Source organism: Pleurodeles waltl, chromosome 1_2, assembly GCF_031143425.1.
Source record: "Pleurodeles waltl isolate 20211129_DDA chromosome 1_2, aPleWal1.hap1.20221129, whole genome shotgun sequence".
Taxonomy (NCBI): Eukaryota; Metazoa; Chordata; class Amphibia; order Caudata; family Salamandridae; genus Pleurodeles; species Pleurodeles waltl.
This window is the reverse complement of record NC_090437.1, coordinates 1,193,641,961-1,193,667,295: the sequence shown is the minus strand read 5'-3', so window position 1 is coordinate 1,193,667,295 and position 25,335 is coordinate 1,193,641,961. Positions and strand designations below refer to the sequence as shown.

General features: G+C 42.5%; 1 protein-coding gene across 2 annotated transcripts in view; it reads left to right on the top strand.

Moving 5' to 3' along the window:
* The window catches only part of HTT (huntingtin), a 1,416,422-nt gene that overhangs the window by 553,158 nt on the left and 837,929 nt on the right, over positions 1-25,335 (top strand). For both annotated transcript variants that reach the window (XM_069203496.1, XM_069203501.1), the window contains 3 exons: positions 12,181-12,308; positions 22,600-22,710; positions 24,911-24,988. In XM_069203496.1, coding sequence (XP_069059597.1) covers positions 12,181-12,308; positions 22,600-22,710; positions 24,911-24,988 — 317 coding nt within the window. The remainder of the gene's footprint in view (positions 1-12,180; positions 12,309-22,599; positions 22,711-24,910; positions 24,989-25,335) is intronic.

Here is a 25,335-nt window from a genome sequence, read left to right as displayed (position 1 = left end):
CAATGGTGTATTGCTAATTCCCAGGCCCGGTTGGCAAGATATGACAGGGCACATTGGGATGAAATGCAAGAATTCTTGCAATACCTACCCAAGGAACAGCAAAAGAGCACACAGCGAATCGTAGAAGAGGGGCAGGCTATTACAAATAACCAGATTAGGTCTGTTCTAGATGCAGCTGACACTTCAGCTAGAAGTATTAATACTAGCATTACAATTCGAAGACATGCAGAGGGCTAAAGTCTTCTGTTTATAAACCTGAAATACAACAGGCAGTGCTTAATATGCCATTTGATTAACAACATCTCTTCAGACCAGAAGTAGACACTACCATTGGGAAACACAGAAAGGATTCCGATATTGCAAAAGCCATGGGAGCCCTTTATACCACACATTTCAGGGTTCCTTTCGGAAACAACAGTTTAGGAGAGGTTTTAATTCCCAAACTGCAGAAGTTTCGACCTCCCATCCAAAACAGACACAGCAGTATTATTCAAGAGAGTCATTTAGAGGTTCATACAGAGGATAGATCTTCAGAGCCAGAGGAAAATTTCCAGCCTCAAAGAGTGCTACCACACCCACAAAACAATGACTTCCCAAACATCCCACAATCCCGTATGTCTCCTGTGGGAAGAAGACTTCAACAATTCCTGTTTCAAAGGCAAAACATCACCACAGATCAGTGGGTACTTTCAATTATCCGCAATGGTTATTGCCTAGAACTCATCTGTACTACAACAAATATTCCGCCTCGTTCTCACAGACTCTCTGCAGAACACACTGTTCCACTAAAATCTCTATTACTAAAAGGGGCAATAGAAATGGTTCCCATCTCACAGCAAGGGACAGGAGTATACTCGCTATACTTCCTTATGCCAAAAAAGGATGGTACTCTCAGACCCATTCTAGATCTCAGACCTCTAAATCTATATATCCTGTCAGAACATTTTCACATGATTACTCTACAGGACGTCATTCCCCTACTACAGAAACACAAATCCATGCCCGCGTTAGATCTAAAGGATGCCTACTTCCACATTCCCATACATCCAGCTCACCGCAAGTCGTTAAGGTTTGTAATATCAGGCAACCACTACCAATTCAAAGTACTACCCTTCGGGATAACAACAGCTCCAAGAGTTTTCACAAAATGTCCAGCTGTAGTAGCAGCTCACCTCAGAAGACACCACATACATGCCTTCTCTTATCTTATCTGGTTAATAAAATCCAGCAACATACTACAGTGTCAACAACACACACAATACACAATAGATACCCTACACACATTAGGGTTCACAATCAATTACCAGAAATCTCATCTTCAGCCAGCACAAATTCAACCTCATATAGGTGCAATTCTCAATACTCAAACAGCATTAAACTACCCAAATCCACAAAGGAAACATGCTTTTCAATACCTCATAATCACAAATCCAGGTCAATCAGATTTACAGAATACAATTTATCATGAAACTATTGGGAATGATGGCATCATGTATAGCAATAGTACCACATGCAGGACTAAACATGAGACCACTGCCACAGTGTCTCTCACAACAATGGTCTCAGGCACAGGGTCAGTTACAGGATCTAGTGTTAGACCTCCAAACTTAAGAACAGACAACATGATAACACTGTATTATCTGAAAAAACAAGGGGGGACACATTCATCCCAATTGTCCCTTCTAGCTCAAACAATATGGAAATGGGCAATTCACAATCTGATTCACTTACTAGCGGAATATATCCCAAGAATACACAACCAGCTAGCAGACCTTCTAAGCAGGACGCAGCAACAAATACACAAGTGGGAGATTCCCCACAGGTACTTCAATATTACTTTCAAATGTAGACAATACCAAACATAGACCTTTTCGCAACAAGCGAAAACGCACAATGCCAAAACTTCGCATCCAGACACCCACACTCAGTCCAAGGGCAGTGCTCTATGGATCAATTGGTCAGGGATATTTGCTTATGCTTTTCCCACTCTCCCGTTAATTCCATTTCTGGTCAACAAAATGCAGCACACCTCTCTCACCATGATACTCATAGCTCCCACGTGTGCACGCCAACACTGGTACACAACACTCCTGGATCTGTCAGTAATGCCCCATCACAAACTTCCAAACAGACTAGATCTGTTAACTCAGAACAAAGGTCAAATCAGTCATCCCAGTCCCAGTGTACTCAACTTAGCGATTTGGCTCCTGAAGTCATTGAGTTTGGATATTAACAGCTTCCATTAGAATGTATGAACGTTCTAAAACAAGCACGTAAACCAACAACAAGACAATGCTATGCAAATAAGTGGAAACGGTTTGTATACTACTGCCAACCTAAAAAATATAGATCCACTTAAAGCATCAGTACAAGGTATTGTGTGCTATTTGCTTTATTTACAAAAAGCAAACCTTACTTTTCCCTCTGTTAAAATGTATTTAACAGCCATATCAGCGTACCTACAAACCATACAACATACTTCTCTCTTTAGAGTTCCTGGCCTAAAAGCATTTATGGAAGGACTTAAACGCATTATTCCACCCAGAACTCCACCAGTTCCTGCATGGAATCTTAATATTGTACTCACAAGACTAATGGGCCCACCATTCGAACCCATGCACTCTTGTGCTATTCAGTTTCTCACATGGAAGGTTGCTTTCTTAGTAGCAATTACTTAATTAAGAAGAGTAAGTGAAATTGAAGCATTTACTCTAGAAGAACCGTTCTTCCAAGTACACAAACACAAAGTAGTACTTAGGACAAACCCAAAATTCTTACCTAAAGTGGTTTCACCTTTTCACATTAATCATTCAGTGGAATTGCCAGTCTTTTTTCCACAGCCAGAGTCTACTGCTGAAAAAGCTCTACACACTCTTGACCTTAAAAGAGCTCTAATGTATTACGTAGACAGACCAAAAGATTTGAGGAAAACTAATCAGCTTTTTGTTGCTTTCCAACAACCACATCAAGGTAATCCCATTTCAAAACACGAATTAGCTAGATGGTTTGTGAGATATATTCAAACATGTTATCTTAAGGCAAAAAGGCAACTATTAACTCCAAAAGTGCATTCCACTAGGAAAATAGGTGCCTCTATGGCATTCTTAGGAAATATATCAATGGCATATATATATGCAAAGCTGCCACATGGACCACACCACATACATTCACAAAGCAGTACTGTGTGGATGTTTTATGTAGACAACAAGCCAATGTTAGACAAGCAGTGCTAAAAACACTATTTCAAACCACCTCAACTCCTACAGGCTAACCACTGCTTATTTGGGAGGAGAACTGCTTTTTAGTCTATGCACAGCATGTGTATCTGCAGCTACACATACCATCGAACGGAAAATATCACTTACCTAGTGTACATCTGTTGGTGGCATGTAGTGCTGCAGATTCACATGCGCCCACCCTCCCTCCAAGGGAGCCTGTAGTCATTGTAGTATTCATTTGTACATATGAATATATATATATATATATATATATATATATATATATATATATATATATATATATATATATATATATATGTGTTCGATGGCATGTGTAGCTGCAGATACACATGCTGTGCACATCCCGCCATCTGGTGTTGGGCTCGGAGTGTTACAAGTTGTTTTTCTTCAAAGAAGTCTTTTTTCGAGTCACAAGACCGAGGGACTCCTCCCATTTCGACTCCATTGCGCATGGATGTCGACTCCATCTTAGATTGTTTTTTTTCCGCCATCGGGTTCGGACGTGTTCCTTTTCGTTTCGGGTCAGAAAGTTAGTTAGAATCTCGGAAAAATCGTCAGTATTGTTTGCGTTCGGTATCGGGTTAGTTACAACAGATCGACACCGAATTAAGAAGAGCTCCGGTGGCCCTTCGGGGTTTTTTTCCATCCCGGTCGGGGCCTGGTCGGCCCGGCCACGTGTCTCTTCAAGGCTGATGGAACGGACCCCATTCCGCTTCTGTCCAAAATGCCATAACAAGTATCCATATACAGATCAACATCTGGTCTGTAACTTGTGTTTGTCACCAGAACACAAGGAGGATACTTGTGAGGCCTGTCGAGCGTTTCGGTCCAGGAAGACACTCAGGGACCGAAGAGCAAGAAGACTGCAAATGGCGTCTGCGCCGACAGGACAAGAGCGTTTCGAGGAGGAGGAAGAAACATTCTCCACCCAGGAGTCGGACTCTGAGGAGATCGATCCCGAGGAAACGCCTAAAACCGTGAGTAAGACGTCGAAACCAAGAACTCACGAGAAAAGCGCTAAAGCCCAGGGGACGCCACCGCCAACAGGCCATGGCTTAACCCGAAAAGTAGGTGACCGTTCATCGGCACCGAAAAGGGCGAGCTGGTGTTGAAGTCATACGACTCCGGTCGAGATACCGGCACACAGCAATCTCGGGCCTGAGATAGTGGCTCAGAGAAGATTTGGCACCGAGACAGCCGCACCGAAACGGGTCGGCACAGATAGAGCACGACGCCGAAAGTAAAAAAGGTTTCGTCGGAGCCGAAAAAAGCAGCCGAAAAGATTTCGGTACCGAAATATCCGGCCTCGGAACCGAAAACAAGTTCCTACACTGAGGAACAAGGACTGTCCACACAAATGAACACACATAGATTTGGACAGGAATTACAGGCAATAGAGCCAGATCACACACAAAGACGGCTCTTTATTCAAAAAGATACAGGGAAGATCAGCACTCTTCCTCCAGTCAAAATGAAACGCAAGCTTGCCTTCCAAGACAAGGACAAACAGCCACACGCAAAGGTGGCTAAACAAGTAACACCGCCACCATCCCCACATCACTCTCCGCAACCATCACCGGTAGCCACTCCACCAATGATGCAATCCCCAACTCATACAGGAATGAGTCCAGATGACCCTGACGCATGGGACCTTTATGACGCACCAGTGTCAGATAATAGTCCAGAATGCTATCCAGCTAAACCATCGCCACCAGAGGATAGTACAGGCTACGCACAGGTGGTGGCAAGAGCAGCGGCATTTCATAATGTCAGCCTTCATTCAGAGCCCATTGAAGACGACTTTCTTTTTAATACACTGTCGTCCACACACAGCCAATATCAGAGTCTTCCTATGCTACCCGGAATGCTAAAACACTCCAAACAAGTGTTTGAGGAGCCTGTTAAAGGGAGAGCCATTACTCCAAGAGTAGATAAAAAATATAAACCGCCACCAACAGACCCAGTGTACATTACACAACAGCTAACACCAGACTCTGTTGTAGTGGGAGCAGCGCGCAAAAGAGCCAACTCTCATACTTCAGGAGATGCACCACCTCCAGATAAAGAAAGTTGAAAATTCGATGCTGCAGGCAAAAGGGTGGCGGCACAGGCAGCAAACCAGTGGCGTATTGCAAATTCGCAAGCTTTGCTAGCCAGATATGATAGGGCCCATTGGGATGAGATGCAACACCTTATTGAACATTTACCCAAGGAGTTCCAAAAAAGAGCGCAGCAAGTAGTAGAAGAAGGACAGGGTATCTCCAATAATCAGATACGGTCAGCAATGGATGCTGCAGACACAGCTGCTAGAACTGTCAACACAGCAGTAACAATAAGGAGAGATGCATGGCTGCGTACATCAGGATTTAAACCAGAGATACAGCAAGCTGTGCTGAATATGCTATTCAACGGACAGCAGTTGTTTGGGCCGGAGGTGGACACTGCGATTGAAAAACTTAAGAAAGACACTGACACGGCCAAAGCCATGGGCGCACTCTACTCCCCACAGAGCAGAGGCACATTTCGAAAGACACAATTTCGAGGGGGGTTTCGAGGGCAAACCACAGAAGCCACAACCTCACAAACAAAGCCCACTTACCAGAGCCAGTATCAGCTGGGAGGTTTTCGGGGACAATATAGAGGGGGACAATTTCAAAGGAATAGAGGAAAGTTCCAAAGTCCCAAAACTCCTCCAAACAAGCAGTGACTTCAAGGTCACAAACCCCCAACACATAACACCTGTGGGGGGGAGACTAACCAAGTTTTACAAACATTGGGAGGAAATAACAACAGACACTTGGGTCTTATCAATTATCCAGCATGGTTATTGCATAGAATTTCTCAAATTCCCTCCAAACATCCCACCGAAAACACACAATATGTCAAAACAACATATAGATCTTCTAGGACTAGAAGTTCAGGCATTGCTACAAAAAGCAGCAATAGAGTTAGTACCAAAACAACAAATAAACACAGGAGTTTACTCCCTGTACTTTCTGATACCCAAAAAAGACAAGAGTCTGAGACCTATACTAGATCTCAGAACATTAAATACCTACATCAAATCAGATCACTTTCACATGGTTACATTACAAGACGTAATCCCACTGCTCAAACAACAAGACTACATGACAACACTAGACCTAAAGGATGCATATTTCCATATACCAATACATCCTTCACACAGAAAGTACCTAAGGTTTGTATTCCAAGGGATACATTACCAATTCAAAGTGTTGCCATTCGGAATTACAACTGCACCAAGAGTGTTTACAAAATGCTTAGCAGTAGTAGCTGCACATATCAGAAGGCAGCAAATACATGTGTTCCCGTACCTAGACGATTGGTTAATCAAAACCAACACGCTAAGACGGTGTTCACAACACACAAAATATGTCATAGAAATCCTCCACAAACTAGGTTTCTCAATCAACTACACAAAGTCACACCTTCTGCCGTGTCAAACACAGCAATACTTAGGAGCAACAATCAACACAGCAAAAGGGATTGCCACTCCAAGTCCACAAAGAGTTCACACATTTCACAATGTAATACAGACCATGTATCCAAATCAAAAGATACAAGTCAAACTGGTGATGAAACTACTAGGCATGATGTCTTCATGCATAGCCATTGTCCCAAACGCAAGGTTGCACATGCGGCCCTTACAACAGTGCCTAGCATCACAATGGTCACAAGCACAGGGTCAGCATCTAGATCTGGTGTTGATAGACCGCCAAACATACATCTCGCTTCAATGGTGGAACAGTATAAATTTAAACCAAGGGCGGCCTTTCCAAGACCCAGTGCCACAATACGTAATAACAACAGATGCTTCCATGATAGGGTGGGGAGCACACCTCAATCAACACAGCATCCAAGGACAATGGGACATACAGCAAAAACAGTTTCACATAAATCACTTAGAACTGTTAGCGGTATTTCTAGCGCTCAAAGCATTTCAACCCATAATAAGACACAAACACATTCTTGTCAAAACAGACAACATGACAACAATGTATTACCTAAACAAACAGGGAGGCACACACTCGACACAGTTGTGTCTCCTAACACAGAAAATATGGCATTGGGCGATTCACAACCACATTCGCCTAATAGCACAATTTATTCCAGGAATTCAGAACCAGTTAGCAGACAATCTCTCTCGGGATCACCAACAGATCCCCGAATGGGAGATTCACCCCCAAATACTAAACACTTACTTTCAAATGTGGGGAACACCACAAATTGATCTATTTGCAACAAAGGAAAACTCAAAATGCCAAAACTTCGCATCCAGGTACCCACAAGATCAGTCTCAGGGCAATGCGTTATGGATGAGCTGGTCAGGGATATTTGCTTACGCTTTTCCCCCTCTCCCACTCCTTCCATATCTAGTAAACAAATTGAGTCAAAACAAACTCAAACTCATACTAATAGCACCGACATGGGCAAGACAACCTTGGTACACAACACTACTAGACCTCTCAGTAGTACCTCATGTCAAACTACCAAACAGACCAGATCTGTTAACACAACACAAACAACAGATCAGACACCCAAATCCAGCATCGCTGAATCTAGCAATTTGGCTCCTGAAATCCTAGAATTCGGACACTTAGACCTCACACAAGAATGTATGGAGGTCATAAGACAAGCTAGGAAACCTACCACTAGACACTGCTATGCAAATAAGTGGAAAAGATTTGTTTATTACTGCCATAATAATCAAATTCAACCCTTACACGCATCTGCCAAAGATATAGTAGGATACTTACTACAATTGCAAAAGTCAAAGCTAGCTTTCTCTTCAATAAAGATACATCTGGCCGCAATTTCAGCCTACCTGCAAATTACGCACTCAACTTCATTATTTAGGATACCAGTCATAAAAGCATTTATGGAAGGCCTAAAGAGAATTATACCACCACGAACACCACCAGTTCCTTCATGGAACCTCAACATTGTCTTAACACGACTCATGGGTCCACCTTTTGAGCCCATGCACTCTTGTGAAATGCAATACTTAACATGGAAAGTTGCATTTTTGATTGCCATCACATCTCTAAGAAGAGTGAGTGAAATTCAAGCATTTACCATACAAGAACCATTTATTCAAATACACAAGCATAAAGTAGTTCTACGGACAAATCCAAAATTTTTACAAAAGTGATCTCACCGTTCCACTTGAATCAAACGGTAGAATTACCAGTGTTCTTCCCACAGCCAGATTCTGTAGCTGAAAGAGCACTGCATACATTAGACATCAAAAGAGCACTAATGTACTACATTGACAGAACAAAACTACTTCGAAAAACAAAACAACTATTTATTGCTTTCCAAAAACCTCATACAGGGAATCCAATTTCTAAACAAGGCATTGCTAGATGGATAGTTAAGTGTATTCAAACCTGCTATCTTAAAGCAAAGAGAGAGCTGCCTATTACACCAAAGGCACACTCAACCAGAAAAAAAGGAGCTACCATGGCCTTTCTAGGAAATATTCCAATGAACGAAATATGTAAGGCAGCAACATGGTCTGCGCCTCATACATTTACCAAACACTACTGTGTAGATGTGTTAACGGCACAACAAGCAACAGTAGGTCAAGCTGTACTACGAACATTATTTCAAACAACTTCAACTCCTACAGGCTGAACCACCGCTTTTGGGGAGATAACTGCTTACTAGTCTATGCACAGCATGTGTATCTGCAGCTACACATGCCATCGAACGAAAAATGTCACTTACCCAGTGTACATCTGTTTGTGGCATTAGTCGCTGCAGATTCACATGCGCCCACCCGCCTCCCCGGGAGCCTGTAGCCGTTTAGAAGTTGACCTTGAACATTTGTAAATGTGTAAATATATTACTTTAAACTTCATTATGTACATACGTATTCACTCCATTGCATGGGCACTATTACTAGCATACACAACTCCTACCTCACCCTCTGCGGGGAAAACAATCTAAGATGGAGTCGACGCCCATGCGCAATGGAGTCGAAATGGGAGGAGTCCCTCGGTCTCGTGACTCGAAAAAAGACTTCTTCGAAGAAAAACAACTTGTAACACTCCGAGCCCAACACCAGATGGCGGGATGTGCACAGCATGTGAATCTGCAGCGACTAATGCCACGAACAGATGTACACTGGGTAAGTGACATTTTCCATATATATATATATATATATATATATATATATATTTGCATGGACATCTTAGTTACTTCTCATATATCTATAGTTGTACGTACACAATCTTTCACTCCTTACTTCACCCTTCTGCGGGAAAACAATCTAACAAAGGAGTCGATGCCTATTCTTACTATCACCGAGAGGAGGAGTCACTCGAGCCCGTGACTCGAAAAAAGACTTCTTTGAAGAAAAACAACTTGTAACACTCCAAGATGGCGAGATATGCACAGCATGTGAATCTGCAGCACTACATGCCACGAACAGATGTACACTAGGTAAGTGACATTTTCCATATATATAACGCTCTTGCTAACAGTTATTAGATAAGATTACCTGTGGATGTGTGGATAGAGGACATTTATAGATAAATATCAAGGAGAAAATGAGGTAAATTTAGGATGTATATGAGAAAGTATGAAAACAATAATAGATAAGTGCACCAATCTGTTATCAGGTATATATAGCAATCACAGAGGTAAGGAATCTGCTGCTAGATGTCTCTATCAGATGAACAAGTTACTTACGGTAACACATTTTCTGGTAGAGACAGACTCTAGCTGCAGATTCTTTAATGATCCTCCCCACTCTGTGAACTGAGTCCTCTTTTGTCTTAAAGATTTTGTTGTGAACATTCATATCCTGAATTGAGAATTCAGTTACTATGTGACACAAGGTTGCCTTTTATTTTAGCACACAGTTTCTATATGTGGCTCCACATTTTGAGCGTGAGAAAATAGTCACAGAAGAAACTGACGTCAGAGAGGAGGTTAAATGGGCTCCGTTGACGTCACATTCGGTCGACGATGTCAGTACGGAGTCACGCAACGCCCTCTTCCAACGTGAAGGTGTGCTTGGGAAAAAGGTTTCCGGATTCAGTCTTACGCCTGGGGAAGATTCTAAAGTAAGGAATCTGCGTCTAAATCCTGTCTCTACCAGATAATGCCTTACCAAAGGTAAGTAACTTGTTGTTCAGGGCTCACTAAGAACTTTCATGGTTGATGGAACAGGTGGAGAATTGGCTTAATTCTGTCCGTCAAAGGATCCCGACATGCAGAATGCATTCCCAGATACACTGCTCCAGGTATAATGAAAAAAAAAGTGTGTTCTGTGGTCAAAAATCGTCTATTGAGGTATACACTGTGAAAATATAACTTTATTTATATAACCAAGACGTTGTGTTAAAAAAAAAGAACATTAGAATCTCGATTCTCATAAGTGTTGAAAGAGAGTTCCAATCAAAAAATGAGAAATCCAGCAAGAGAAATTTAAATTAATGTGGCACTTCTGCTTCTTCAGGGGAAAAGTGATGATAGAGCAGCAACAATACGAAGAAAAAGGGAGGGTAGAGATTAGAACACAACAATTAGATTCTTAAATCAGAGAAACATGAGGGATAATATATAGGAAATAGGAATCCTCATGCGGGAGGTAGATACTTGTTTTCATGTTTTCACTTTTGCTCTGGTCGCAAACCAGGGTGTCTGCACTGTAAAAGTTTATCTACTACATGGCTGTTCTTGAATGGTGTTAGCTAGTTGTGATTTGCTGTAATGTGGAGGAACATCGGAGTCTTGGAATTTTCAATGGAAAACTCTTTCAAATTTTATGCAAATAAAGTTTCTAATCCTTGTTATGTAAAATCTTTATTGTATGAATACATTTCTAATTTCATGGTTTATTACTCAACTTTTTATTTATTTATTTTTTTAACCTCTGAACTATCTTTTGTTTCCAAGAATTATCAAGGGATTACAGCCTACCAGTTAATTACCATAAACTTTATTATCACTCTAATTTGCTTGCTTATTATTCAGTGGCTTCCCTTGTCCCAGCTTTTCCATCTTGTGTTTGTTCCTCCCATGGAGCCTAACCCCTTTGCTGTCTTTCTGCTTTTGTGGCTTCTATCCTTCCACTACTCATGTGTATGGAGCTACTTTGTTCTTATTGCTTAAGATGTTCATGACAGTGCATGTGTTTTGTATCTCTCTACCTGTGTGTTCTTCCCCTATCCCAGCTAGATACCCGCCTTCGAGCTCCCTGTTTCGGTCGCCCTCATGTTTCAAGCTCTCCTATGTGTGCTTCCTCTCTTGCCATCCTTGTTGATTTTTGGTCGTCTGCTTCTTCCCCTCACCACTGTGTCAGTCACCCTAGTGTGCAGATTTTTCCCTCCTCCAGCAATTCCCATTTATTTCCCCCCATTCGCTCCTCCTTTGCCCACCGTCTTTTTTACTTTTTAATCTTTGGGGGGGAGGGGAATCAGGTGACAAATTAAGGCCAGCCCATCCACTTAAAAAATGCTTTCGCATTAATATTTTTTTAATTTGTATTTATTTACTGAGCCATATCGAGTTTGTAAAACAAAAAGCTCAATGGCGCAATTTTCCTTAACAAAAAAGCCATAGCATAACATCTTTAATGTACCCTCTTAAGTCGATTTATTTTTACAATGAACAAAATACAGCAATTGGAAGTAATGTACTGTCATGAATACCAGGTTTTTATCTAATAACATATAACTTTATGCTGTTGATAAAGGCAATTAATAAATTGTAATTGGGATATCGGGGTCAGAAATGCACAATTAAATTTTCCAATCCGTTCTTTGATGGACAGTAGTTCATCTATATTTACAGTATTTTGCACTGCATTTCATTCAGAAAAGATCAAATATTTTGCACTGCATTTCATACAGAAAAGATCATTTTACAATGTGATTTACAATCACTTTTGTTTTTTGTTTTTCACAAGCTGGAAGGCAAACCGATACGTCTGTACCTCCAACTATCAAATCATCCTCTTCTGTAGGCAACTTCTACCATCTCCCTTCATATCTGAAACTCTATGATGTGTTGAAAGCAACCTATGCCAACTATAAGGTACTCCGAGAGAGAATTTTTACTAAAATACTATGGTGGCGGGCATTTTGTTTTAGAATAGTATTGTGGGGTTCAAATTTAGTGTAATATCGAGTGATAATGATTAGTTGAGTGGTTAATGCATTTTTAGATAGAGGCTGAATTTTTGATGTAGGCCAAGAGACTGACAAATGACAAGGACTCTTTTTAGCAGGTAATGATAGTGATATTCGACCTTTTTTGTTGTTGATGCCACTCACTCTGGGTTTAGTGGGAAAAAGAATTATCAGTGTTCCAGGGCAAATTTGTATGATGCACTCTGTATTTAACACACACATAAAATACCAATATTACAAATACATGTTATACCATTTGGGACCTAGGAAAACACTTCCTCAAGTATGAGCAGTTCAAATCACCAAAAAGATGAGGGATGATGGGACGTTTGAGAGAGTGAGTCTAGGCTGTCTTTTAGATAGCAGACTGTGAATGCAACCATTTTGCTGACCTGCTCAGTCGTAAAGTAAACAATAAATTGAATTCAGGTCAAAGGAGCTTTGGATACTGATAAGCTGGGGTGTTCTTACTGCCTGAGTAGAAGTTCGCAATGTGATGATACTTAAAATAGACTATCCAATTGTGTTGATTGCTAGCTCTCAGCTCTTTAGAAGTCTGTTGTCAGACAGCTGTTTCCTAACTTCCTTAGCAGGGTCCTTGTGTAGACTAGAAAGCTAACAACTGATATGAGTTAACCTAATAAAGATACAATATATGTAAAATTATGTGTTTTATAATTTGAGTAAATTCAGATGTGCTGCATGTACTGCTGTTGGTCACATACTGTGCACACTTGTTTTCTAGCGTTAGGCATGGACGCTGCAAGTTCCCTTTTTTTTTCTTTTCAAGAAAACGTTTTGAGGTGACTCTTGATGCCTCCATTGAAACTCACAATGCATCTGGACATAGGGCCTTATTACGTCCTTGTGGAGGGGATTAGTCCATCACAAACGGATATCCCGCCCGCCAAATTACATGTTCCATTATATCCTATGGAGCTTGTAGAAACGTCAGACAGGATATCCGTCACGTTTGTGACAGAGTAATCTCCTCTGCCAAGGTCGTAATCAGGCCCATAGACTCCACTTTAGATCGTGTTTTTTAATGCATTTGGTTTTGGACCTATATTCAAATGCTCCAGGACTGTCGCTTTACAGAAGGCAAAAAACTCAAGAACTTCAACATCAAGACACAGGATAGCTAACTTCCACAGGCAAGCTCTTCGTGCTTCCTCTGACCTCCTCTTCAACAGAACCTGCACAACTGCCAACCAATTCGGAGCTAAATCGGTCAAAACGGGCGTGGCTAGATCAGATGAGAATGACTGGTGTGGTTAAAGTTATGGAAAAAATGCCATTCAAATTTTGCCCAACTGCAATAGTAAGTTCTGACTGTTAACATTTGTCTCCTTAGGGACCAAGACCAGTCTGCTTATTTGCTTGTAAAGCTGTTTGATGCAAGAAGCATTGCAGGAATGAAAGGTGGGCACATTATAGGATGCAGTGCTGACGATCTCCTGAGCTACAGTACGGACAGGGCACTGAGGAAGTCACATGGACTTACTCAGGTGGCAAAAAGGGGCCTCCGGTAGTCCTGGGACCCATGGTAAATGGATTTTGCATATGTGTCGTCTAATGACTTCAACTTCAAAGACCAATGGTCTCCCGTGCCTTTCAGTAAACCCACACCCAGACCAAAAATTATACTGGGGTTTCTATTACTCCACATCCAGGGGTTCAATCTAAAAAAAAAAACTCGACTCCAGTGCAAGGAACTGCACCTAAAGAGCTAAGACTTAAGCGCTGAACTGCCTTCACAGAGGCCCTGACGCAACTCCCACTGTTCCGGAGATACCTGGACTTCAAAAGGCAATTTTGGCACCAGAAACGTCAGAGCCTGAGCCTCTATGCTAAGGTTCTCAGTTTCAGCATGAATTAGCTCAGCTCATCTCAAACCAAGATCACCTTTTAAGCTGGCATTGAGCATGACTGACTCCCATCCTACTGGTACTGAAGACCAAAGGAATCAACTTGATTTGTGGCAGAGTAGGATTCATAGTAATTTTTCCTCTGGTCACATCTTTGAATCTCTTCTGTCTTCATATTAGCCCTATGCCAAAAACACCATATTGCTTTCATGAAGACAGTTTCAAAGAAACTCTGTTCATCTTTTCGAGTTCCAAAGAGGAAGACTAGGGAACCCACCCCAACACCGTCACCTGCATCTTCCGAATCCCCATCTCAGACATATCCATACAAATTCAAATGAGGAGTCAACTGAACAATATTCAAACCTTATGATGACCCTGTGTTGACGAGGACAACCATTGGCACGATTATAGCGCACACCCTCCATATTACCCATCTTTGGAGCCATATCTTTTAAAACCATTCCCATCCCATGGACACAATTGTGCATCAAAAGGTCATCCAACAAGTGACAGACCATCGTAACGTTAAACTTTATGTGGAGGAAGAGGGTTTCTTCACTAGACTCAATTCAGTTCAATTTCAATATTTTGATTTAGATCTCAACAGAGATCAACAATATATAGTCACAATAAGTACATTAAAAGACTCATATGAGACGTGAAAAAACTCCATGTTTAAATGCTGTTAATGCATAAATAAAAATGGTTTAAAATGTATAAAAATTATAGCACACAAATTCATCTGGAGGAGACCTATCTAAAGCAATCAATTCATTAATTTTGTACACACAATATTTAAAGCACAGAGGCTTTAAAAAATTGTTTCTCTCTTCAAGCACTGTTTTACAGGAGCAGATGAGTAAGACATGCTTTAGACCACCCCTGTAAAGGTCACATGTTCCAGTCTTATCTCTTATATCCACCCAGTGCTTAAAATAATGATTTAATGGTAGAATGCCCAACCTTAACATAATCACACATCACCTAGTGCTATGGTCTAATGTAAACTTCAAATAGCCTTGATAGGTCTTAAATGACTGGTTGTCAGTATAGTGCTTATACATGTCTGGTATCCCATGTGTAGTTTACTCTAGCTGTCATGTTTTTCAAAAACAACTTTAATTGTGCTGTGTAGGAAGCTGACTCTCTAAATGGTGCACTGAAAAGAAGTTCACCGTGCAGCAAGTCCAGTGGATCCCCAGTTGGGTTACAGAGGCAAAAGTGGACTAATGCTCTTTTGTGTGGTAGTGTGGGTGAGCAGTTAGGCGTATCAGAGGGTATTCATTTCTTTTGTACTCACAGAGGCAGTAAATGAGACACACACCTGAAGAATAAATCTGAGACCAATTTAGAAAAAAAAAAACTTTTGTATATATATTTTTCAAACCCAAGAACTTCATAATCAGTTAAGTACTTTTTCAGACATAAATACTTTTCAGATTCAAAAATCAACACAATGCAATTCTCAGAGATCTTCAGTGTTAACCTATGGAGGAAAACAATGTTCAGCAAACACAGGGTTAACAATGACTTACAAGGCCTATCTCAGAGAGTTAAGGTAAGTACTGGCCATTGATCAGAACCACACCAGCAGGTCATTCCGGGCAGCACTGGGACAGTCAGATGCAGCAAGGCGTTGGTGCCCAGTGGTTTCCTATGGGAGTTGGTTCTTGTGAAGACAAGCTGCAGGCTCTGGCTAGGACAGCAAATAGGTAGGTAGTAGACTTGGGGTGCTCAGAGATGTAGGTGCACTTTGGTCCTTTTCTCCATGGTCCAGGGGCGATGGCGGCAGGGGTGGCCTTAGGCCCCAGGTTCTCCATCCAGGAGCACTTGTGGTCCGGGGGCCCTGTGTGTTGAGGCTGCAGGCTTTGTCGGGGAGTCCAGCGGGTGGGGTGGGGCAGGGTGAACTCGAGCTCAGGGTAGCCGGGGGACATTGTTGGCACCACTGACTCACCTCCGATGGCGTCAAGGGTGGTGGGTTCTCAATGGTTGCTGGAGGTGCCTGGTTTTCTCTCACCACAAGGCTGCCAGAGAGGGGACCTGCGTGCAGGGGTTGCAGTTGACTTGAGGAAATCCAAGATGGGTGAGACCACACTGGACTCTGACTCTGGACAGATAGGTAGCCTTGCTTGCACCGTTTGTCGGCGTCACTTCGGGTTGTTGACGTCTGGTGCAGAGGTCACTTGGGATGTTGGGTCTTTGCTTCTCTGGAGGCTGCAGAGTCCCTTCTGGAGCCTTTGTTGTAAAGCAGAGCCGCTACTCACGTGAGTCTTGAGTCTATGGAAGACAGGCAGTCCTCGTGGGTTCCTTGGAGGCTCAACTGCAAGATGAGTTGTATTTTTGGGGAGAATCCGTCAAGGTCAGCAGACAGGCCGGTGGTGCTGGTTCCAGGTCAGCTGCTTCTCCTTTTCCTCTTCTACTGGTGCAACTCTTCTTTGCCCTTTTCTTTTTAGGTCACCAGGATCTGAGTTCTAGGGTTCAGGGATGCCACCTAAATACAAACTTTTAGGGGCATCTTTAGGGTGACTACACCCTTTTGATGACCACTTCTGCTGGGAAGTGGGCATAACCTTAACCCTAGTGGCCTAATTCCTTCCAAACAAGATGGAGGAATTTAAAAAGTAGTGTCCACTTCAGCTCGTCCACCTTAGAGGTGGGATTGTCATAATGTAGGCACACCTCCTAATCTGACTAATTTTTCCCACCTGTGCTGCTGCCAAAAGTGAGGTCAGGACAGGGGAGGTCGGTCACCTCCATCATCTGAGTAGACTTGGGTCGCATTTCAAAGGCTGCTAGGCCTTTGAAGCTCCCCTCCCTGGAATGTCCATCCTGCCTGGGTGAAGGACTTATACCAGCGCCCAGTGCAGGCATTTGTCCCTGACCCTCAGAAGCGCTGGCTTTCACCTTGGGGGGCCAGAAATGTGTCTCGGTTGGCTGAACTGGTCAGTCAATAAATACACTAGTAGCTGGTAGGTTTTTAGGGGGCACCTCTAAGGTGTCCTCTGTGTGCAGTTATTAATACATCCCTCACTGGCATCAGTGAGGGTTTATTAATATGAGATGTTTGATACCAAACATCCCTATATTCAGAGAAGCCATCATGTAGCCAGGGAGCTCGTAGTGACCAGTGCCCAGCACATGCATTTAAAATGGCTTCCATGATCACTTACTATGTCTGAGAATCGACTTAGACATATCAGGGGCATATTTGCGTGTGCAGACATGCCCTCTCATGTAATATATTGCACTCTGCCTTAGGGCTGTAAGGCCTGCTAGAAGGGTGACACATATAATGCACGTAGTGTTTAGGGGACATGACACACAGACTGTGTACCATGTTGTGTTTTCACTTTTGTCTGCACCAAGACACACAGCATGCAATGGCAACTGCTCATGTGCTTGGTGAGGGGCCCCTTAATGTGGCACAATTTGTTCTGCTGCTTAGTAGGAACCCAGAACACTCTTAGTCAAAATTACACCCGAAACCATACAAAAAGTGGGGGGTAACCATGTCAAAAGAGTCACTTCCTACATGTTGGTGTCCATGACTGCAAGTTTGCAACAGTACATTGAAAATTCACTAGTGCATTCTCAATATTTTTGTTGAAAGTTTAGGAACCTACTTCATCCTTAAAATTGTCGTTCCTCAGGCTGTCTCTCAAAGTCCCTTCAGAGGCCTGTAAAAGATTGTATGCCCATCTAATCACATTAGCCAGGCAATTTGAGTAAGTGCTTAGAAGAGAAAACTAAGCAAGTGCCTGTACAGTGGTTTCCTGACTCAAAACTTCACTAGACTTAAATATCGAGCTATCTGTTAATTACAGGCCATGCTTAAAAGCATGTTGAATTGTTAAGTAAAAAACCCAGTGAAAACATGTGTCTCACCCAGTGTGGAGGATAAATAAAAGCCAACCCTACAAGAATTCCTCACTGTTTGTAAGCATGTTTCACATGACTTCCTTGTTATACACTTGGCACTTAGAGCAAGGAAATTGATGCCGCAGGTGGGAGTGGGAGCTGCTACATAACAGTGTATCGCCAGCTCTGCTGGCCTGCTCTCCATATATGACACCAGTGGGAGAAGAATGAGGAGTGCATCAAACACCTTCCAGAGGGAACCTCAGAAACTGTTCAGGAGGGAAAGACAATTTCAAACACCAACATCAGGCACATACGTGATAGTGCAGATACGGCCTCATGCATACACGCTTGGCTAAGAATGTCTGCTTTCCAGCTAAAAGATCAGCAGAACCTCATTGCCTACTTTTTGACAGAGAACAACACTTCATCTCATAGGTGCATTCCATGCTGAGAAAGGTTAAGGACACAAGCGACAACAGCCCTGGGGGTCATACAAACCTAGTCATAGAAGTTTGGCTTTTGCTGATACCCAACACTGGCAGCAGAGAAAATGGTGTGCCACGTGCGGTAGTTCTTCTTGAAACACAGACCACCAAACCATATTCCAGATATGGGTTCCGTGGAAATAGCCGGGGGAAGACCAGAGGCACCAAGAACACAGGTCCATCAGCCTCACAACAATGAAATATATACATTACCCAGCCCACTTAACTCCTGTTGGAGGACGCACCAGGTTGTACCTTCCCCTGTGGAAAGGGATTACTTTGGACCAGTGGGTGTATTCCTTCATCTCCCATGGGTGCTGCCTGCAATTCCATACCACACCAACTACCCCCCATACCTGCCCAGAATTAGTCAAGAGTATAAGTCGCTAATGCAAAAAAAAATCAGTTGTTTGTCTAAAAAAAGGGCTATTGAAAGGGATGGAAACACGCCGAGGTCAACGTTCTGCTCAAAAAGCCCAAAGCCTTCCCCGAAGACTCCAAAAACTACCGGCCCATCTCCCTGCTCCCCTTCCCTGCGAAGGTCATCGAGAAGATAGTCAAAAGCCAACTATCTCGGTTCCTGGAGGACAACAACCTACTTGACACCTCCCAGTCCGGCTTCCGCAGGAACCACAGCACTGAGACCGCCCTTATCACTGCCACCGAGGACATCAGGAGCAGGCTCAACAAAGGTGAAACCGTTGCCCTCATCCTCCTTGACCTTTCCGCAGCCTTCAACACCGTCTGTCACCACACACTTCGCACGCGCCTCCACGACACTGGTATCCGCCACAGAGCTTTGAACTGGCTCACATCCTTCCTCTCTGGCAGAACCCAAAGAGTCTGCCTCCCACCGTTCCTGTCAAAAGCCACCAAGACCATCTGCTGAGTCCCCCAGGGATCCTCACTCAGCCCCACCCTCTTCAATGTCTAGATGGCACCGCTTGCCAACATCGTCCGATCACACGGCCTCGACATCGTCTCCTACGCGGACAACACTCAACTGATCCTCTCTCTCACTAAGGACCCCGCAACCACCAAGACCAACCTCCACACCGGACTTCACGCCATTGCCAACTGGATGGAGGCAAGCCGCCTCAAACTGAACTCGGAGAAGACTGAGATCATCATCATCTTCGGCTCCAACAAAGCAGCATAGGACGACTCCCAGTGGCCTGCCACTCTGGGAGCCACCCCAACACCCAACTCCCACGCACGCAACCTCGGCTTCATACTGGACTCATCGCTCACTATGACCCAGCAAGTCAATGCCATCTCATCCTCATGCTTTAACACCCTTCATATGCTTCGCAAGACCTTCAGATGGATACCCATTGACACCAGAAGAACGGTCACCCACGCCCTTGTCAGCAGCAGACTGGACTACGGTAACGCACTCTACGCAGGAACAACGTCCAAGCTCCTCAGAAAACTTCAGCATATCCAGAATGCCTCAGCACCACTCATCCTCAACCTCCCTTGCCACGAACACATCTCAGCCCACCTCAGAGACCTCCACTGGCTCCCTGTCAACAAAAGGATCATCTTTAAACTCCTGATCCACACTCACAAGGCTCTCCATGACACCGGACCTGCCTACCTGAACGAGCGTGTCAACTTCTACATCCCGACACACCAGCTCCGCTCCGCCAACCTCGCCACCGTCCCCCGCATCCACCGAATCACAGCCGGTGGCCCAGGACCTCCTAACCTTCAGGAAGCACCTCAAGACCTAGCTCTTCAAGCAGTAGCCCTCCCCAGCGCCTTGAGACCCTACCGGGTGAGTAGCGCGCCTAACAAATTACTGATTGATTGAACCAGTCGCTCGACAACAGCGTTGAAATAGCATCTTTTATTGTACTTCCCAAGAAAGAAGGAATGTTTTGGCCGATGCTCAACTTACCACCACTTAACACATACATCATGTGGGAGCACTTACAATCATTTGAAGTTTCTTTGAGTACTTACTTTCAATGAGTTTACCAAGCAGTTGATCAATTGAATGTAAATTAATTGTTTTGGTGATTATACTTTCGTTTACTACAGTATGTTTAGCTGCCTGTACTGCAAGGGACATTCCAGACTACACTCAATATATCTTTCGCTGTCCTTTTGCTTCTTTTTGTTTGTGCTGCCTCATATCGAAACTTGATCAAGCTTGCAGAAATTTAAAAAAGTCTACACCGAGATGTAATTTTGCTGGTCTGTGTCAGTGACTTCATGGTGTCTCAAATATAAGTGATTCCTAATTTCCAATGCCCTTTTGCCTGGATCACTGCTACTTCCTGAGGGTCATGGTAAGTGGAGTTCATTATCAGTTCAAAGTTCTGGGATTACTAGTCTTTAACAAATTCCCAGCAATGATGCCATTGCATCTTTGCCACACTTGCATTTATATTTTACCTTATCTGACGGCAGGCTGATAAAGAGCAGCAGCTAAAAGTATTGCCTCACTAACTCTAAAATTCATGTCACACATTGTGGTCCTCAGCCAATGCCAAAAAATCCAACATTTGCCCCCATCAGACACAGCTGCTCTTGAGACCTATGCTGAATACAGTGATAGGTAAAGCCTACCCCGGGAATGAAAGACAGATGGCAATTCTAAAACTGCTTCTCCTTTGCCAGAATCGCATCTACTGACAGTGAGAATGATAATAACACTTTTGGCATTTATGGTGTGTTGCATTGCAGTAGTCCTAAAATCCAACTTCTGCATGCACATTCTGGAAGAGTATCTAGTAAGATAGTGGTCACAGGTGAATGGGCAGTGGAGAGATCCTAGTGACAAACTTCAATGGTGCAACCACAAGAACTTGTTTCTGGGCAGCTTGAGTGCCACGTGAAACAAGAAAACATAGGTTTATACTCTCCCTCACTGTTATCTCCTCCAATTCACTGAGTTTGAGTGACCCTTTATAGGGGTTTTCCTAGATGTATCCTGCTTCTCTGTTTCCTCCTCTTGTGTCTGATTGGTAAAGACTGTTTTGAGGGTGGATTCTGGTGAACTGTCTTCTCATTGGGCCTTTTAAAAACAGAACCTTCACATTTATAAGAATGCTCGTTGATTCTCTGCCCCTTCCTACTTTCACTACTATCTTGACTCTGGCTTATTCCATGGTAACTACTCCATTCCAGCCCTTGGGGGACCTGATCTTATCTGCTGAAGCATTCTCCCTTCTCTAGACATTGCCCCAGAACTCATGGGGTGAATCTTCTGGGTCATGAACAATCTGGCTCAGCCTCATTCTGTTCTTCGCATATGCAGGTTTTTCCCATTCCATTCCCCATGACAGACCAACTAGATGCTGAATTTCTGCTGCTGCCCATGCGGTCTCCATCATGGAACTTGGACGCAGCCGAGTTCTAGCACTTGCTCTCTTTGTACCTTTTTGCTGCTTAGACTTCTATAAGTTTGTTTGATAAAAAGGTGATATAATGTAAGTATGGGTGCCCCTAGCGTAAAAGTGAACCTGTTAAATATGACAGTGCACTAGCAGTGTCTCCTAATTAGAGATACATTGCAAGTGCTTGCTGTATAGGCAGACATTCCCCCGTTGAAAGTGCCCATTGGCTGTAAATGTGCTGGTCAGTGTGGACGTTTCGCCTGAACATCCACTAGTGGATTTACCTTTGCTACTTTGTAACAGGCAAGTATTCTCAGTTGCATTTTCAGGAGTGCCAGATGTTGTAAATCTGCTTTGCTGCTTTAATTGGGGTCTGTACGTCTGTGGAATTGCAAACCTGTTCTTCCTAAAATCACCTCACCTGACACCTTTCTAGAATGATCTACATCACGGGATAGTAGTTTTACTGTGTGATCATTAATACATGCACTGCACTGTTTATGTTAACCAAAAAACTTCACAGATGGAAGACTGCTCTGTGTTGAACTACACGTATATTGTAGACATTGCCAGAGTTCATGAGTGAGATACTGAAACAGTTGTATATACTTTCCCATTTTGTTTCCTTCAAGGTTACATTAGACCTTCACAACAGTAATGAAAAGTTTGGAGGTTTTCTGCGATCAGCCTTGGATGTCTTTTCTCAGCTATTAGAACTTGCAACACTCCAGGATATTGGAAAGGTATTGAAGTAATTTGAAATTGATGTTTTTGTTTTTGAGGTGCACCTGAGTGATAAATTGATATCTGGAGGACAAGTGACTTGTGTTTTTGTGCAATATCTCTGCTCAGATTTACCTTAAAAAGCGTTTTTGTTTTCTTAATAGTTTTTGCACAAAATTGTCTCAAAAAAAGGTTCATTCTATTTGAGTTCATCGTGGCAGGATACATGCAGATTTGTCAAAAAGAGAGTTGGGGCGTGCAAGAATAAGGGGGTATTTTAAAAATGGAACTGTTCCCTTTTTAAGTCCCATAAGAATAATTGTTCTGAGACAGGATATAAAGATGAGTGGAATTACACCAAAATTGGCATGACACCAGAACTTTCCTCGAGGAAGTGGCATTGCGTGGTTTGGTGTCATTCTTTCAGTAGTTTTCAAAAACATTTTGCCAGGGCTTGAAAGGTTTAAGAAGTTTATAAGCTATCTGGACTTTTATTCCATGAAGGTCTGACATATTAAGGGTAAGAAGAAAACAAAACAGTGTTGGATGGAATGCTTGAATTAATTTTGGCTGCTTATAATTAGTCCTTGGTGCATCCTAGTCCATCAATAATTTCCACCGCGCCACCTTAGATTAGACCCAGACATATGCAATTCAGCTTTGATCGTGCTCCAATAGGAACAGTCCAGCCCAAACTGCCTAAAACAAAACCAGTAAACAAGCAATCCAGAGCTGTTTTTGGTCTAACTGGGCATCTTCAGTCGAGTGCACCGTGGTTCCAGTGGCACAGTAATCACAGGACCCACGTCTGGGTGTACATATCCATCACACTCAAGATGTCAATACAAAAAAGTGATGGATGGAATGCTTTAATTAATCTCCGCCTGCGATAGTAACTCTGGGCCCATTCCAGTCCTTTGTTTTTTGCCTACCCTGCCACCACAGATTAGACCCAGCTATATGTAAATCGGCCCAGATCCTGCTCCAGTAGGAACAGTGCATCCCGAACTGCCAGGTCAGCCTCTTTTTGAAGTGGAACACAAGTAACTTGAGACTTTTTCACCCTGATTTGACTCATCAACAGCTTGATGCCAGTGGTGCAGTGAGCATGGGTCCCTTACCTCAGATTACAAGAAGCTGTATGCAAATCAGCCTTGGTACTGCTCCAACTAGAACTGTCTAGCCCAAACTGCTAAACCAGGTCTTCTCTGAACCAGAACAGAAACAATCTAATCCTATTGGAACAGGTTTAACTCTGAATTGCATGTGTTGGGGTCTAATCTGAGATGGCATGGTGGGCAAAAAAACAATGGATTGGGATGCGGCCCAGAGAAATTCCCAGCGGCTGATATTAATTCAAACATTCCATCCATCACATTTTTGTATTTTCACTTTAAGGATTAGGTCATGAGCATTGCATTTGGTGTAGGATTTATGGCTTGCATAGCTATTGTGCGAATTATGAATTGTGGCATTAACAACAAATTGAAAATTGTGTTTAATTGGTTTAATCTGCATTTTTTTTTTGAGTGACTGTCTAAAAAATTTTGTATTTTAGGATACGCCGAGGTGTTAAAACCAAAGCTAACCGTAACTTGACGTTAGCCTTGTTTTCAGTGAAAAAAAAAAAAAAAAAATCACAATCCTTCTCTTAGCCCCCTCCCCATATGTTATTTGCTTTATGTATAGTTGTGGCTGCTATTCTTTGTCACTTTTCTTACATGAATAATAAATGTCTGTAATTAGAAACCTTAACTAGTGGTTGATAGTGGTTCCAAATAAATTCATGTCCCTCTGTAGGCTACTGTAGCCCATAATTATACCATACTGTCATAAGGTTATAGCTAATCAGGGGTAGAAGGGTGATCATTTTCTGAGGAGGAGAATTAGATTCGAAATAGCGTATTACATTATGTTCATACTATGGCACTCTGTGAATATTGTAAAATAGTTTATATTGTTTGCTATATTCATTTGAGTTTTCCCACAGTTTAAAACATTGATACTTTTAAGTGTATTTGAGACTATTTGCTAAATGAAATGTATGTGAATCAAGCATTGTATAAACTCATAAAGTAACTTTATAAAATGTTGCTTATTTTTATTTTGAACAGTTTGTGAATTAGAGACTATCTACCCAATTAAACGTATGTGAATCGAGCATTATATAAACTTTTAAATAAATGTTATATTAAATGTGCTTATTTTTATTTTGAACAGTGTGTTGAAGAAGTTCTGAGTTATCTGAAATCCTGTTTTAACAGGGAACCAATGATGTCTACGGTTTGCGTTCAACAGGTAAACTACTGTGTAGCGAGTTGATGTGAGATCTACAGAATAGTTAACTGATTTTGGGCAATATGTGTGGCTACACCACACCTGCATTATACAGTTGAAGTGACAAAACATTCGGTCACAGAGGAGTGGTTTGCAAGTCCATCATGAAAATTCATGGCAGAATTAATTTTTAAGTGGCTTTAGGAGTTGCTGCACGTTAAACATAGAGTTCTGGGTTTTGCAGCCTCGACTGAGCCTGTGAAAAAAGTACAGTAATTAGGTGTTTCTTAGGTATTTCATTCACAAAGTGTGTTTAAAAGATAGGTTGCACTTTTACTTAATAGGGGAAGCTTAGCATTGCTGTGAAA